The 14,363-nt window shown below is 49.5% G+C and overlaps 1 protein-coding gene across 2 annotated transcripts in view; it reads right to left on the bottom strand.

Moving 5' to 3' along the window:
* GATB (glutamyl-tRNA amidotransferase subunit B) overlaps window positions 1-14,363 on the bottom strand; it is a 96,313-nt gene that overhangs the window by 57,370 nt on the left and 24,580 nt on the right. For both annotated transcript variants that reach the window (XM_068990054.1, XM_068990055.1), the window contains exons 3-4: window positions 3,314-3,427; window positions 499-697 (exon numbers count right to left, since the gene is read on the bottom strand). In XM_068990054.1, the coding sequence (XP_068846155.1) occupies window positions 499-697; window positions 3,314-3,427 (313 nt within the window). The remainder of the gene's footprint in view (window positions 1-498; window positions 698-3,313; window positions 3,428-14,363) is intronic.

Raw genomic sequence — 14,363 nt, 5'->3', positions numbered from 1 at the left:
AGAGGAGCCTGGCAGGCTACAGTCCGTGGGGCTGTAGAGTTGGACCCTGAGCGACGGAGCGTGCACACATCGTTGATGGGCTCCGGCTCACTTCTCTTTACCCTCACTTCTGAATTTTTAACTTCGGTTCTTTTACTGTCTGCTTCCGACACCAAGCTGCTTGGTTCATGACTAGGTGGTGACGTTGATCTTATTTTAGGTGCGGGTTAGAAGGCAGTATTCTTGCCTGGAGAATCCCAGGGACAGAGGAGCCTGTTGGGCTGTCTATGGGGTCGCAGAGAGTCGGACACAACTGATGCGACTTAGCAGCAGCAGCAGCAGAAGGCAGTCCATAGAAACCACAGTCCCCACCTGGCTGGCTAATCAGCTCTGCCAACACCAATGCTGATATTCTGACCCATCTGTCAACCTCCGGGCCCTGTTTCCTCTCCTGATTTGGGAAAACCCTGGAGGGGAAGGGCAGTGGCAGGAAGGAAGACAGAGCGTCCCCAGGCCTACCTGCCCTGTTCAGGTCAATGAGCGTCTGGGACCGCAGGTCATCGTGCAGGCTTTTGCCGCTGTCCTGCTCCAGCTGGATCTGCTTCACCCTCACGGTCCTGGTGACCATCTGACTTGGCTTCCTCCCCACAGAGACACTGTATGCCAAGCTCCCGTTCACAGCGATCGGTAGCCTCTGCTGGGTAATCTGGTAGCCCGCCTGCATGCAAATGGGGGCCAGAGTCACTGGTCTGTAAGTCAAAGCTGGGAACCAGTTGATCACTCCTTTAAATGCCCGAAAACTACAAGCTTACGTAAAAACACAACACGACAACAACAACAAAAGGAACACGAGACGAAAAATTAGCCTCTGCGCTGCTGCCACCATCCAGCCTGGCCTCTTCTGGCTCCTCTGAGCCCCCATCCCCACGCCCCCAGTAATGAAGCAGTAAAGCACACGGATCCTCGCTCTACCCTGCAGAGTACCATTCTGGGGACTAACAATCATCTCTCTGTCTGCAGCCTCTGAGAAAAGAAGGTGCTGTTTCCACTTAGCTCATTAGCTCAGCCCTGCATCTGCTTACAGGGCTCCTGACAGACCCTCTTACTGGGAGTGCTGGCTAAGCACCCTGCCATCGCGTCTCAGCGCAGCCGACAGCAGCTGCCAGCGCCGTGAGGCTGGTTTTGTTCCTGCTCTCTGTGCTAACCGATCATGTCAGAAGCGCTCCCTGACCCAACTTCCCTTGTTCCTCGAGCCAGAAAATGCAGTGACACCCACGCTCCACGAATGGCAAGCGTGGAGTACTAAAACACTGACGGATGTTGCCAGCGCTCCCTCGCCACCTTCTGAGTGGGCAGGAAGGACTCCTTTCAGATGCATGTACACTAAAGAGAGGGCAGGTTAGACACGGCAAAGAACAGAGGAAGACACTGGTGCAGTGTCCCCAGACGCCGTTCTCGGCGCTTCACGCCACTGAGTCCTCAGGACAGCCCCAGGAACAAAGCACAGGGCACGGAGAGACTAAGGACCCGTGACCAAAGCCACAGAGCCGCTAAGCATCAACATTAGGATTTGAACTCGGGTGACCTGGCTCCAGAGTCTATGTTCCTGGCTTCCTGGCCAACCCCGTTCAAGCTTAAGCTGTATCGGAATCCCCTGGCAGGATGGTCAAAACACAGATCTTCTGGCCCCACCTGAAGTGTTTCTGACTCTGCAGGTCTGGGGTGGTGCCTGAGAATCTGTATTTCTGACACGTTCCTAGGAGACGCTGAGGCTAGTGGCCTGGGGAACACACTTTGAGAACCACTGCATTAGGCCACCTTGTTTTCTGTGCTAAGACAGCAAGTCTTAATCCGTAAAAATTAAAGTCTGGGTATGGTTGCCAACTAAAATACAGACGCTCAGTGAAACTGTGACACTATGAATAAACTAGATAAAAACGAACACTTTTTTAGTATAAGCATGTCCCATGTAATATCTGGCAACACTAACTCCAGATTATGTGGGCCACCTGGGCCAGAAAGATCAGAAAGGCAGAAAAAAATAAAGCATCTCATTTTTCAGTTGCTTACTGCTACATCCCCCACCTTAACCAAACTCGTTATCGCTCTTAAAAGATGAATAAATGCAGTTTAATTCTTTCTTGCCTACCAAGCAGTGGAACTTGCTAAAAAGCTGGCAGTCAGAGGGGAAAAATGAGCGGCAACTAGAGAATTCAGGTGGAGAAGGCAATGGCACCCCACTCCAGTACTCTTGCCTAGAAAATCCCATGGATGGAGAAGCCTGGTAGGCTGCAGTCCATGGGGTCGCTAAGAGTCAGACACGACTGAGTGACTTCACGTTCACTTTTCACTTTCACGCACTGGAGAAGGCAATGGCAACGAACTCCAGTGTTCTTGCCTGGAGAATCCCAGGGACGGGGGAGCCTGGGGGCTGCCGTCTATGGGGTCGCACAGAGTTGGACACGACTGAAGCAACTTAGCATCAGCATTAGCATTAGCATTAGAGAATTCAGGTTTCCGTCGTACTTTTTATTTAATCCCACTCCTGCCTGCATCTGCTGAAAGCAGCTCACCCCCACTTTCAGTTCCGGGAGAATAATATGAAACAGTATCAACACTGCTGACTGCCTAAATAAACCTCAAGCAGGGCCACACTCGCCATCAGAGGCTCAGAGCAAATCAAACGTTATTTGGGAAACCCAGTCAATGTTACAGTTTTGGTTCAGTTCAATACTATGAAAAATTGGCTCCAGTTCATACTGGCTTTTCTCATACAGAAAAAAACTTCCTAATTTTAAGGAGAAGGCAGGTTAATATCAGGTTTACTGCTTTGCCAACTACTGTCATCAGTCCAAGCTTCTGGTTCACGTTTCCGCTTACTACCGTCCACTTACGCGGTCCTTGGGGATGGCAGGCATGTCTGCAGAGGAGATGGTCCTATTATCGGGAAACCCAACTTGACAGAGGGATGCGCTCCCTGTCCTCCGAGCCACAGGATGCATTGACCGCTACACAGAGGTGGCTTCTGTCCTAACTGGCAATTAGCACCAAACCCCATAGCTGGGCTGAGCCTGAGAACACAGGCTGCCTCCCCTCTGTGGTCAATTACGAATGAGCCCCTAGAGGCACAAGGCTCCTGGTTGGAGCTGGCAGTCAGGACCTGGCGTCCGATCTGGTCCACGGTGGGGGGCACTGGCTTCATCAGCCGGGCAGGGCCCTCCGCAGGGCTGGACTGAGCTCTGGCTGAGAACGCATGCAACACCCCCTCTGCCCCCACCACAGCCAAGTCCTGGCTCTGGGTAGGGGGGTGGACAGACAGACAGAGCGTACTCACAGGGAGGTCTGCATAGAAGTAGTGCTTCCGGTCAAACAAGGACTTCCTGTTGATATGACAGTCCAGGGCTAGGCCGGTCATCACGGCCGCTTCCACGCACCGCCTGTTGAGGACCTGCAGGGACAGGACACCCACCGTCTGAACAAATATGACTTTCTGTGGACATCCTCCCTGGACCTACGATCTCACCCTTCAACAGGTATGAGCTCTGGTTCTTCCTGTGGGCAGCTCAGCTCACAAGCCAACTCAGTGTGTCTGGAATTGGGGAAGTGAGTGAAAGTAGCTCAGTCGGGTCGGACTCTCTGCGACCCTATGGACTGTAGCCCGCCAGGCTCCGCTGTCCATGTGATTCTCTAGGCAAGAATACTGCAGTGGGTAGCTGTTTCCTTTTCCAGGGGATATTCCCAACCCAGAGACTGAACCCAGGTCTCCCTCACTGCAGGTGGATTCTTTACTGTCTGAGCTACCAGGGAAGCCCAAATTGGGGAAAGTTGATTAGAAAAAAATAAAAGAAGTTGTGGTGGTGGTGGGCACTTAATAACTGCCTCTTCTGGGGTCCTTTTGGAGACGGCACTGGCGACCCACTCCAGTACTCCTGCCTGGAAACTCCCATAGACGGAGGAGCCTGGTAGGCTGCAGTCCATGGGATCGCTAAGAGTCGGACACGACTGAGCAACTTCACTTTCACTTTTCACTTTCAGAAGGAAATGGCAACCCACTCCAGTGTTCTTGCCTGGAGAATCCCAGGGACGGGGGAGCCTGGTGGGCTGCCGTCTATGGGGTGGCACAGAGTTGGACACGACTGAAGCGACTTAGCAGCAGCAGCAGCTGGGGTCCTTTCCCCTAACACCTGACACGACATCAAAGTTAACAGGGAGGGTCCCGGCAAAACTCAGGAGAGAGGTTACTACACGGAATAACATCAGTCTCACCCCACTGCTAGCAGAACAAGAAGCCACGCAGAACACACAGAGGCGGTGACTCCTGAAGGAGGATCTGAGAAGCAGCTCTCCAAACAACCTTGGTGAGGCTTGGAAACACCGTGACAGAGAGAGAATGCACTTCTGGAACCGTCAGGGCTGCAGCCATCTCCCCCAGGGCTGGGAAGTGCCGCGCGCCTGCCTCCTGCTTTGGGTCCAGGCCCGGCTGAACCCCCAGAAGCGGGGGCTGGGCACGCTTCCCCTTCACCTGCTGCCCCCGGGGCTTCCGAGTACCTTTTGGATCCCACCCTGTCCAGCTTTCAGGAGCAAAAGACCAAGGAAGGGCTGCAAATTTTCCAGCCCCAAAGGAAGGAAACAGCTTTCGGAACTCTGGGTGGGTAAGTGGCTGGAAGAAGGTGGACAACTAGAGATAAGGAAAAAATGTATTGAGATGTGGAGTCAGACAGGCCCTCACCCCTCTTGCGCTGTGTGTCTGTACAGCTGCAGGCTTGGAAGCCACAGTTCCCCATCTCAGGGAGAGAGAGAGAGTTAACGTCTACCACGCAGAGTGGGCAGTCACAGCTGGCTACAATCACAGCCACTCTAGGGCAGGAATTCAATAAACAGTTCCTTTTCCCCACTCTGCTTCAGGGAAAGTTTTGAGGACTGCGCTTGCTCTTGCGATATGTTTCTATTTGTCATTAGAATATTTATGAGGTTCTTTAGCGCATTTAGTATGTTTCTCTCTATGTAGAGCTTTCTGGTTAAGGTTTTTCACAATCACCATTTTATTTCAACCTCACAGCAACCCTGTTAAGAAGGAATTTGGACTATTCCAACATATCAGAGAAAGAATAAAGACCCAGAAAGACCAAGAGACTTGCCCAGACCTCAGAGCAGGCAAATGATAAAGCCAGCTCAAGTCCACACGTGCCCGAGCCCAGAGGGTGACAGACAGAATCCCCGTGGTGCGGGCACCAAGCACCCGGACACAGGTGGGACTTGTTGATCATACAGGCAGAGTCTAAATGCAGACCTGTATGAGAAAATGTGAGAGGTATCTCTACTTGCTCCAACATACAACCCTCCTCAGCGACCCCCACCCCAAAGAAAAAGCCAACAGCAAACCTCCCTCCTAAAATCATCCTCCCAGGCCTGGTTTGGGAAGCCAGGTTACAAAATGGAGCTGTCTCACAGCTTCTATTCAGAGCTCTTCATTTTGAGCCAAGTAATATTGTCAGCTCTGCAGTAATAATGGTTTTCATGAAAAGATGTGTGTGCTGGGGGCGCGGGGGTAGGGAGACACAGGATGCTCTAATTATTGATGTTTTCACTTGCTAATGTTTGGCGTTTTACTGAACAGTTGTTACCACAATACAAATAGAGCTGGTGCCAAATTCAAGCCTGCAGATCTGATCTGGGCCAAGGCACAGGAGAACCTGAAGCTGGTGTCCTGCCCCGAGGCTCGCCTCTCTGCAGCTGGGCAGCAGCGTGGCGTGCCTGGAGACTGCGGGACTGGCTGCCTGTCAGTTCTTGCTTTTCCACCCCACTCTTCTCTAACCACCGCTTCCTCTCTTGTCTCTGCCCAGTCTGCCCCTTTGGGACCAACCTGCTCCCTCTGTCTAGGCCTGGAGAGCACCCAGGTCTGTTTTGCTTGCTTCTTTCTGAGTGTGTGTTGCTAATCAACACCCCGTGCCTGGTGCTGTGGGGGATTGGAGAGCCATGGGTGACCACAGACTCTCACTCTCCCCATGTGCGTACGAATACCTGGGCACTTGATAAACCATCATCAATTTCCAAAGGATAAGAATGTGGAAAGACACACAAACATTACAGCAATATTGAATATACTTTAATCTTTTTTCGATGATTTAGGAGGCTTGGAGCGCGTCAGGGTCAGGATTATAAGCATCCATCATCACCACACTACAGTTGCACAGAGGGGCTAGTAAACAGAGAGAGCCAGTTAAAAGAATGCCAAGAATAAAGAATTTATTACAATCCTAGTCAAGCTGCTTGTGACAGATGGAGGTCCAGGTCAGCATGTTCTGAGGAGAGGATGCAGAATTGGAAAATTCAGCTGGGGCTGTCTTTATTTCAGACAGTGTCTTCAATGTCTATACAGACGGTACTAGGCTTGAGGGGTGCCGAGCGACACAGGACTCTGCCGCTGGCCTCAAGGAATGTGCACTGGGGACGTGAGCCTGCTGGCGTGGCCTCCACCCTCTGCAAGTTCATCTTCCCCATGAGCACGGTCCTGATAAAGGCTCAAATCCTACAGCGTCCTGTGGGCTAAAATCACCTGGCGACCGCCATGTCTACACGGGGAAGGCCAGCCTCTGCCATGGTCTAGCACTGGCCTCCATCTTCAGTTCCACCTCCTAACACACACACACACAGGAAAGGCCAGGCTTTGCCATGGTCTAGCTCTGGCCTCCCTCTTCAATTCCATCTCCTAACACACACACACACACACACACACACACACGGGAAAGCTCTGGCCTCCCTCTTCAATTCCATCTCCTAACACACACACACACACACACACACACACACACACACACATGGGAAAGCTCTGGCCTCCCTCTTCAATTCCATCTCCTAACACACACAGACACACACACACACACAGACACATACACACACACACACGGGAAAGCTCTGGCCTCCATCTTCAATTCCATCTCCTAACACACACACACACACACACACAGACACACACACAGACACACATGGGAAAGCTCTGGCCTCCCTCTTCAATTCCATCTCCTAACACACACAGACACACACACACACACAGACACATACACACACACACACGGGAAAGCTCTGGCCTCCATCTTCAATTCCATCTCCTAACACACACACACACACACACACAGACACACACACAGACACACATGGGAAAGCTCTGGCCTCCCTCTTCAATTCCATCTCCTAACACACACACACACACCCCCCCACACAGACACACAGACACATACACACACACGGGAAAGCTCTGGCCTCCCTCTTCAATTCCATCTCCTAACACACACACACACACGGGAAAGGCCAGGCTCTGCCATGGTCTAGCTCTGGCCTCCATCTTCAATCTCTCTCACACACACACCCTGCCCACGGCTCCCCGGTCCAGCTCTCCTGCACAAACAATGCTGACTGCTGGCCGCCCTGTTCTTATTCCCAATCTACGGAGACGTCACCAAGTCGGGGCGACTTTCCTTACTCTTCTCCCCGTGTGCCTTGCTGGCCTTCCACACGCTCCCCTTTGTGCCTGCATCACGGTGGGTCAGATGTGTGTGCGTGCACTGCCCCTGGACCAGGTTCCACGAGAGTGGGCACTGCCTGTGCCCCCTTGGACCCGGAGCCCCACAGAGAATGAAAGGCGGTGGTGCTCGGGAGCGTGCGCTGAGCTCCAGTGAAGAGGGAGGGAACAGGCATCCAGGGTGGGTGTAGAGAGGCCTTGGCGCCTCTGCCCCCTCTAGGCTGTTACTTCCACCCGCTGGCCTTCAGACCTATTTCTGGAAGTGCCCTGAAGCGACAACCAATCGCACATGACAAGAAAAGAGGAAAGAAAACACTCCGAAGACCAACGTGTCCTGAAGATGCAAGTTCCAGAATTTTCTTTGCAATTCATGTAAAGTGACTACAGAAGGGCTCACGGGTAACCACAGCAGCTTCCCTGTGGAAGGAAACCAGAGCTCCTTGGCACTCACAAAGCACAGCTCTCTCCACGGAGCCTGAGCACAGCTCACTCTGGCTTCGGGAACCATCGACGGCAAGTGCTGACTGCACGCTATTTATGTTGGGAGGTGGGCTGGGCACCCCACACGCAGGTGCCAGGCAATCCCCTCGGCAGTCCTAGGGCAGGCACCACTGCGATCGTCATCTTACAGATAATGAAGGAAAGCACAGGGGTTAAGTAACTCGCCCCAGGTGACCGAGAAGCAGGACATCAGACCCCAGAGCCCAGACTCTCAACTACACTCTCACCATAAATCTTTAAAGGAGGTGCATGAGTGTTGGCGCTCAAGCCCGCTAACACCGAGCCATAATTCTCTAGCAGCAGCTCAAACCAAACCCTTCCAGACAGGCAGATACTGTTTCTAGCAACTTTTTTCCTGCCGGTTTCTACGTGCACAGGCTTGTTTTCAGATGTCTAACTCTAAAAAGGTGAGCACTGTATTCTCTGAATTTTGTAAAACACTCCGTACACATGTGTTTTACACAGTGGCTTTGGCATGTGGCGGCTGGAGAGGGAGTGGACCTAGAGTTTTTCTCAAGCAGAAGGGGATGCGTTATCACTGGACTTTCAACACCTTTAGACACAAGTACCCATGAGACAATTTATCACGTAAGTAAAAAGCTGATCCTTCAACTGGAAGTTAAGAAACCTATGAGAGGTGGACGGAGGAGATGAGACAGTCAATATGTGTCATGTCCAGGAGAGAGAGACTGGGTATATCACAGCCAGGGAAAGGATACAGACTGAGGAGACAGTGAACGGCTTTTAAAAGGATTAGCACTTGTTCCACTTGCTTGCAAAATAAGTAGAGCTGCAACCATAGCTTGGGTGCAATCTAAAACACATCCAGCGCAGAAGGCAGCAGAAACATCATGAGACTTCCAAGGACAGGCTGCAACCCCAATATGAGAAACAGGCTTCCGGTTTTAAGACTCACTTGGCCTAACCAGACATTTCCTGACCTGTGAGTATAACAATCATTCTTTTAACCACAACTCCCAATACACCTAAAATAAACGATCAAGCAATTCACATCCTACTTTTTTAGTATGTCTTGATTATTTCCCTCCTCCTAAATCCTCTGATTTAATTCAGGCTTCCATTCAAACATGCTCTCCTCCAAGCAAGACTTCTGCACTAATCGCCTGGCCACGTTTCTCCACCTCCACACTTAGCTCTGGACTCTTGCCTCTGTACCAACTGATTCTTCTAAAGGATAAATCCGTGCATGTAACTCCCTTGTTAAAACCCTTCTCCCGCCTCCCCACCACCAAACGGATAAACACCCAGTGCTTGATGGAGTCTTCAAGGCTCTTCGAGGTTCGGCCCTGATCACCTTTCTGGCTTAGCCCTAACCCAAGAGATGCTCATACAGCCAGACACATGACATGCTTTTGCACAAACTGCTGCTTCTGCTGGGAACACCCTTCCTCCTTATCCACTTGAGCAAGATCCTGGCACCTGGCAAGACCCCCCTGTACAGGCATCCCTCCTTTCCAGGTCCCCGCCCTCTGGAAAAGCACTGGCTCCCCAGCCAGACTGAGCTCCCTGAGGGCAGTCAAGTCACTTTATCTTCTTTGCCCTATTATCTAAACGCCATGCCAGCTGATTAAACATTAACTGAGGTAGTGAATAATTTAGCATCCCTTTTATCAACATCCCAAACTCCGTAAGCTAGGAAGTAAAAGCAAAACTGTTTTCTAAAATATGTGTTAGGAAAAAAGAAACCACTCAGTACGTAGAAGAGACGAGATTTAATGCAGAGACTTTATTACACAGACGACAGACGGGCTAGGGTGTCAAGGAGGCAACTGAGAAGATTCTCAGCGGCAAGAAGCCACTCATGCCCCAGGGAGGGAGGGGCAGGATGGTGGGGAGCAGCGTTACTGGCAGCAGGCGGAGGGCACCAAAGGACGCTGGAAACCCAGTGGACCCGTCCCGGCGGCAGGAGCCACGGGCTTGACCGCTCCACTACCAGAGATGCTGCCGGAGGGAAAAGGGAACGAGAGGCTCTCTGTTGCTGCTTTCCTCCCAGCGCCAGTCTCTCATCCAAGCCTCCTGCCTAATCAGTCAAAAGCCAGCAGCAGGGGTGGCGTGAGGGGACACCAGGAAGACCAGCCCGTGGGGGCAGCGTGCCCCCAACCCCACGACGCCCTGAAGAGCCGGGGAATGGTGAGCGGAGGCTCTCGAGAACGCGGGCCGGGACCACACAGCGAGCCACATGCAAGTCTACCCACTTCTGCGTCTTCTTTTGATAAATATCTAACTGATCAAATGATGTCACTCTCAAGTCTGCCCAATTAACAGCGAAAAAGGTCTTGTTGACTCCTGTTTCACACACTGGGAGCCAGGAATTATGAAATGTCACTAATGCATAAGGAGCATCTGTGATAACTCAACGTGGGTTGGACAGAACTCTAAGGTGACATCAACCGTTAGGAAAAGATTTGCTAAGAAGATAATGGAACAAAAAAGTCAATAAAAATATCCCTAGGATTTTAGCACATTTATGTGAAATTCCACTGATTACAAAGAAATCTACTCACTGAAGTCAGTCTTGGGGACCTACGCCAGGAAATATTTGTGATGTACTTCAAAGGAGTAAAACTACAGAGTCTTCAGAAGAGCCTGCAGTTCACGCCATCTCTCTCCTTCCTCCTTAGGCCTCAACTGGTGAGCCCACGGCGCTATGATACGCAAAGTCAGTCCAATGGCTACCAGGACCTCCTTAAAAAATTGCGGCAGCATGACAAAACTAGCGTAACTCACTGAAAATCCAGTTGGCGACTCCTCTGGCGCATTCAAACAAAGACTGTGAGGTGATGTTTTATGAAAAGCCCAAGTGGCAATTATTCTATGAAATTAATGTTACATGTGACAAACCTGATGGATGATTAAGATATAGCACCGTAAATGCTTTAATTTATAGAGAGAAAGTAATTAAGATTTACTAAGTAAAAATAAGCCACTAAAACGGTCTTTATTTTACTGCTAACCATAAATTTGTCTCAAAGCACGAACTCTCTCTGATTCATATTCAAAGCGAAAGTTCCCACACAGATAAATTTTCATTACAGTAGAGAAAGCTGCTCCTCACTGCCTCACCCCCACATTCTTTCTCACCACTGAGCTCTTCTGTCATCACCCAAAACAAATACAAACACTTCAAGGTCTGATGACTAAGCGTGCTGAAACTGCTAAGAAATTTTTTTTTTTTTTAAAGTGGACTTTTACCATCAAAAGATACCAGCTTTGGGAGTTCCTTTGTAGTCTAGTGGTTAGGACTCATCGCTCTCAGTGCCAAGGGCCTGGGTTCAACATCTGGTTGGGAAACTAAAACCCCACAAGCCACACAAGATGGCCAAAAATAAAAGAATGTGTTACTAGCTTTATGCAGATACTAAATATTTATCTAAATATACCCACATAAACATATATGTTCTTTACACCTACTGGTGCTGCCTCAGGAAAAGGAGAAAGGGAATGCTACAATTTCTCTTTTATTTCAATCCCTCTTTCACAAAAGGGGGGAAAAAACAATCAAACACCCATCCCAGGAAACAATTCTTGTTCAGAGAGGAGGGGTGTGGTCTGACAGGTCGGGCCCCTCAGCTCCAAGGCGCCTCTCTATTCTCTTGCCCTCGAAGCAGTTCCGCTCCCCAGGACTGGTCAGGATCGAGGGCAAGGACACCTCCTGGGTCCAAAGTGCCAGAGGGCCCACTCTCCTCACTCGGGATCCCATTCTCCAGCAGCTTCTACCCCCTGGCACGGTCAGGTGGCCTCGGGCTGGTGCCCACCCTACCACCAGCGAGCGGGGCTGGGGAGGGCAGCCTTGACCAGCCCAGCCTCTGACACCGGAGGACTCTCTCCCCGCTGTGCCTCAGACCACTGGGTACTAGGACCCGACACTCACCTCGGCGCTGGTAGGAAAGAGGAAAACTCCAGGGCTGCTGCCAGCCTAGGGGAAAAAGACCTCTCACGGGACACAGCCTGGGGTCCTTGGGCCTCACTCTGGGGTGAAGACTTGAAGACTTGGTTAGAGAGGAAGGTTTGAGAATGCTTGGCAGCCAGTGAAAAACAAGACTGGGTGTGCAGGTTAACCAGGCTCCATTCCTTGCTCCCACAACACTCCCAACAGTTACTAGTTTGGCAATTAACCTCATCTTGAGAAGGCGTCTACTGATGGACAAGTTGGGCAAAACTGAGTCAGGAAGACCTGCGCTGAAATCTTCACTACTCAGCCGAAGTCTACCCAGCAGCTGTGTCGCCTTGCACCAGTCTAACCTCTCTTAGCCTCAGCTTCCTCATCTGTGAGGGGAAAAAACAGTATTTTGCAGGACTGCTTGGTGAATTAAATAAAATTACTCGACATATGGGAGATTTTAGTAAATCCTAGTTTCAGAATGGAAGCGTTATTAAATGCAAAATGCCCAAATCAACTAAATCTTTCATATTCAAGCTTTTCTAAGAGACAATGGAATCTAATAAGGAAAGGTCTAAACAGTTCCACAGACCATTAGTCTAGATTTACAATTCAAAGTAAGGTACAACAGATGCTGAAATTATGTATTATGTCAACATGATATTTCCCCCTTAAATGATAACCAACACCTTTTGTGATAATTAGTGTGTTATCTGCAGAGGAATAGAGACCATATTTCTTAACGTCTCAGGAAGCTTATATGACTTCATTTTCTCTATTTTATTGTGAGGCAAAATTTCCTTGGATAAATCATATGCTTGCCTGTGGCTGGAAAAAGCTCCCATTCTTAAGTGAAAGACACTGCCTTCTGACAAGTTGGAGCGTTACACACCAGATAACTGAGTCCACTTTCACTGCCGTCTCCTTGCTGCCCACCGCATGTCTGTGACTTCCTGTCTCCTAAGGTGGCAGCTACTTTTGAAATTTAAAGACAGTCTGTGGAGAAGAGATGTATGCAGGCATGAAGTGGCATGGCAGTCACGGTTTAAAACAATCACTGTCCTTCAGCAGCACGGATGGATCTGGGGATTCATCATGTAAGCCAGAAAGAGGACACACACCACATGATATCACTCACATGTGGAAGCTAAAATATGGCAGTGAACTTAAACGAACATGAAGAACAGCCCTGTGGCTGCTGAAGGGCAGAGGACTGGGAGTCTGGGATCGGCAGATGCAAACTACTGTATGTAAATGTATAAATGGCACTCAATACCCTGTAATAAACCACAGTGGAAAAGACCATGAAAACAGAAATCTATATATACGTGTAACTATATATGTGTGTGTGTGTGTAACTGATTCACACTGCTACACAGCAGAAATGAACACAGCATTGTAAATCAACTCTGCTTTAATTTAAACAAAAGGAGTTCAGGGGAAAAACAAACAACTGTCCTTGAATAAAACTTTGGGATCCGGCGAGGATCTTGACGGGAGAAAGATTTTCCCCTAATTTTAACTCTGAATATTTGTCTTTTTCTTGTTTATAGCTTTTAAGAAAACTATGTTAATATTGCTAAAGCTCCAAAACTTTGGCCACCTGACACGAAGAGCCAATTCATTGAAAAAGACTCTGATGATGGAAAAGATTGAAGGCAGGAGGAGAAGGGGACAACAGAGGATGAGATGGCTGCATGGCATCACTGATTCAATGGATATGAGTTTGAGCAAACTCCAGAAGACAGTGAAGGTCAGGAAAGCCTGGTGTGCTGCAGTCCATGGGATTGCAAACAGTTAGACAAGACTCGGGTGACTGAACAACAACAAATATTAATGTTAAAAGGCTAAAGCATATAAATCCATTCATTTTTGATCACTGTCCCCATATTGAAACTCTGTCTTTTCTTACCTATCCTAAAATTTACTCCCAAAACAAGAGAGATTACATGGAATGCCAAACTTTTTCATATTACTGAAACCTTAAGAGTAATCAGTGATAGTGATAAGAAACATTAATTTCATGAGTGAACAGATCCTATGACCCCAAAAGAGATCTACTTACTTCTTTATGTAAAAGATTAGTTCTTACTTGAAAGCTCTGACTATTGCTAAGAAACAAAGCAACTGGCCTGAACCAACAAAACTCTAGGAAATGCTAGCTAGGCATTCATTACTGGTATGGACAGGGCATTTGGTGGAACAAGGCCTGTGAATATCAAAAGCAGTTCCTAGAGACACATGTCATTCTATTTAAAGTGCATGCATGCTAAGTCACTTTAGCCATGTCCAACTCTGCAAACCTATGGACGTTAGCCTGCCAGGCTCCTCTGTCTATGGAATTCTTCAGGCAGTAATACTGGAGTGGGTTGCCATGCCCTCCTCCAGGGGATCTTCCCTGCCCAGGGACTGAACCCATGTCTCACAGCTCCTGCACTGGCAGGTGGGTTCTTTACCACTAGC

The sequence above is a fragment of the Capricornis sumatraensis genome, chromosome 17 (genome assembly GCF_032405125.1).
Source record: "Capricornis sumatraensis isolate serow.1 chromosome 17, serow.2, whole genome shotgun sequence".
NCBI classification, from domain to species: Eukaryota; Metazoa; Chordata; class Mammalia; order Artiodactyla; family Bovidae; genus Capricornis; species Capricornis sumatraensis.
This window is presented reverse-complemented; position numbering and strand designations above follow the sequence as displayed.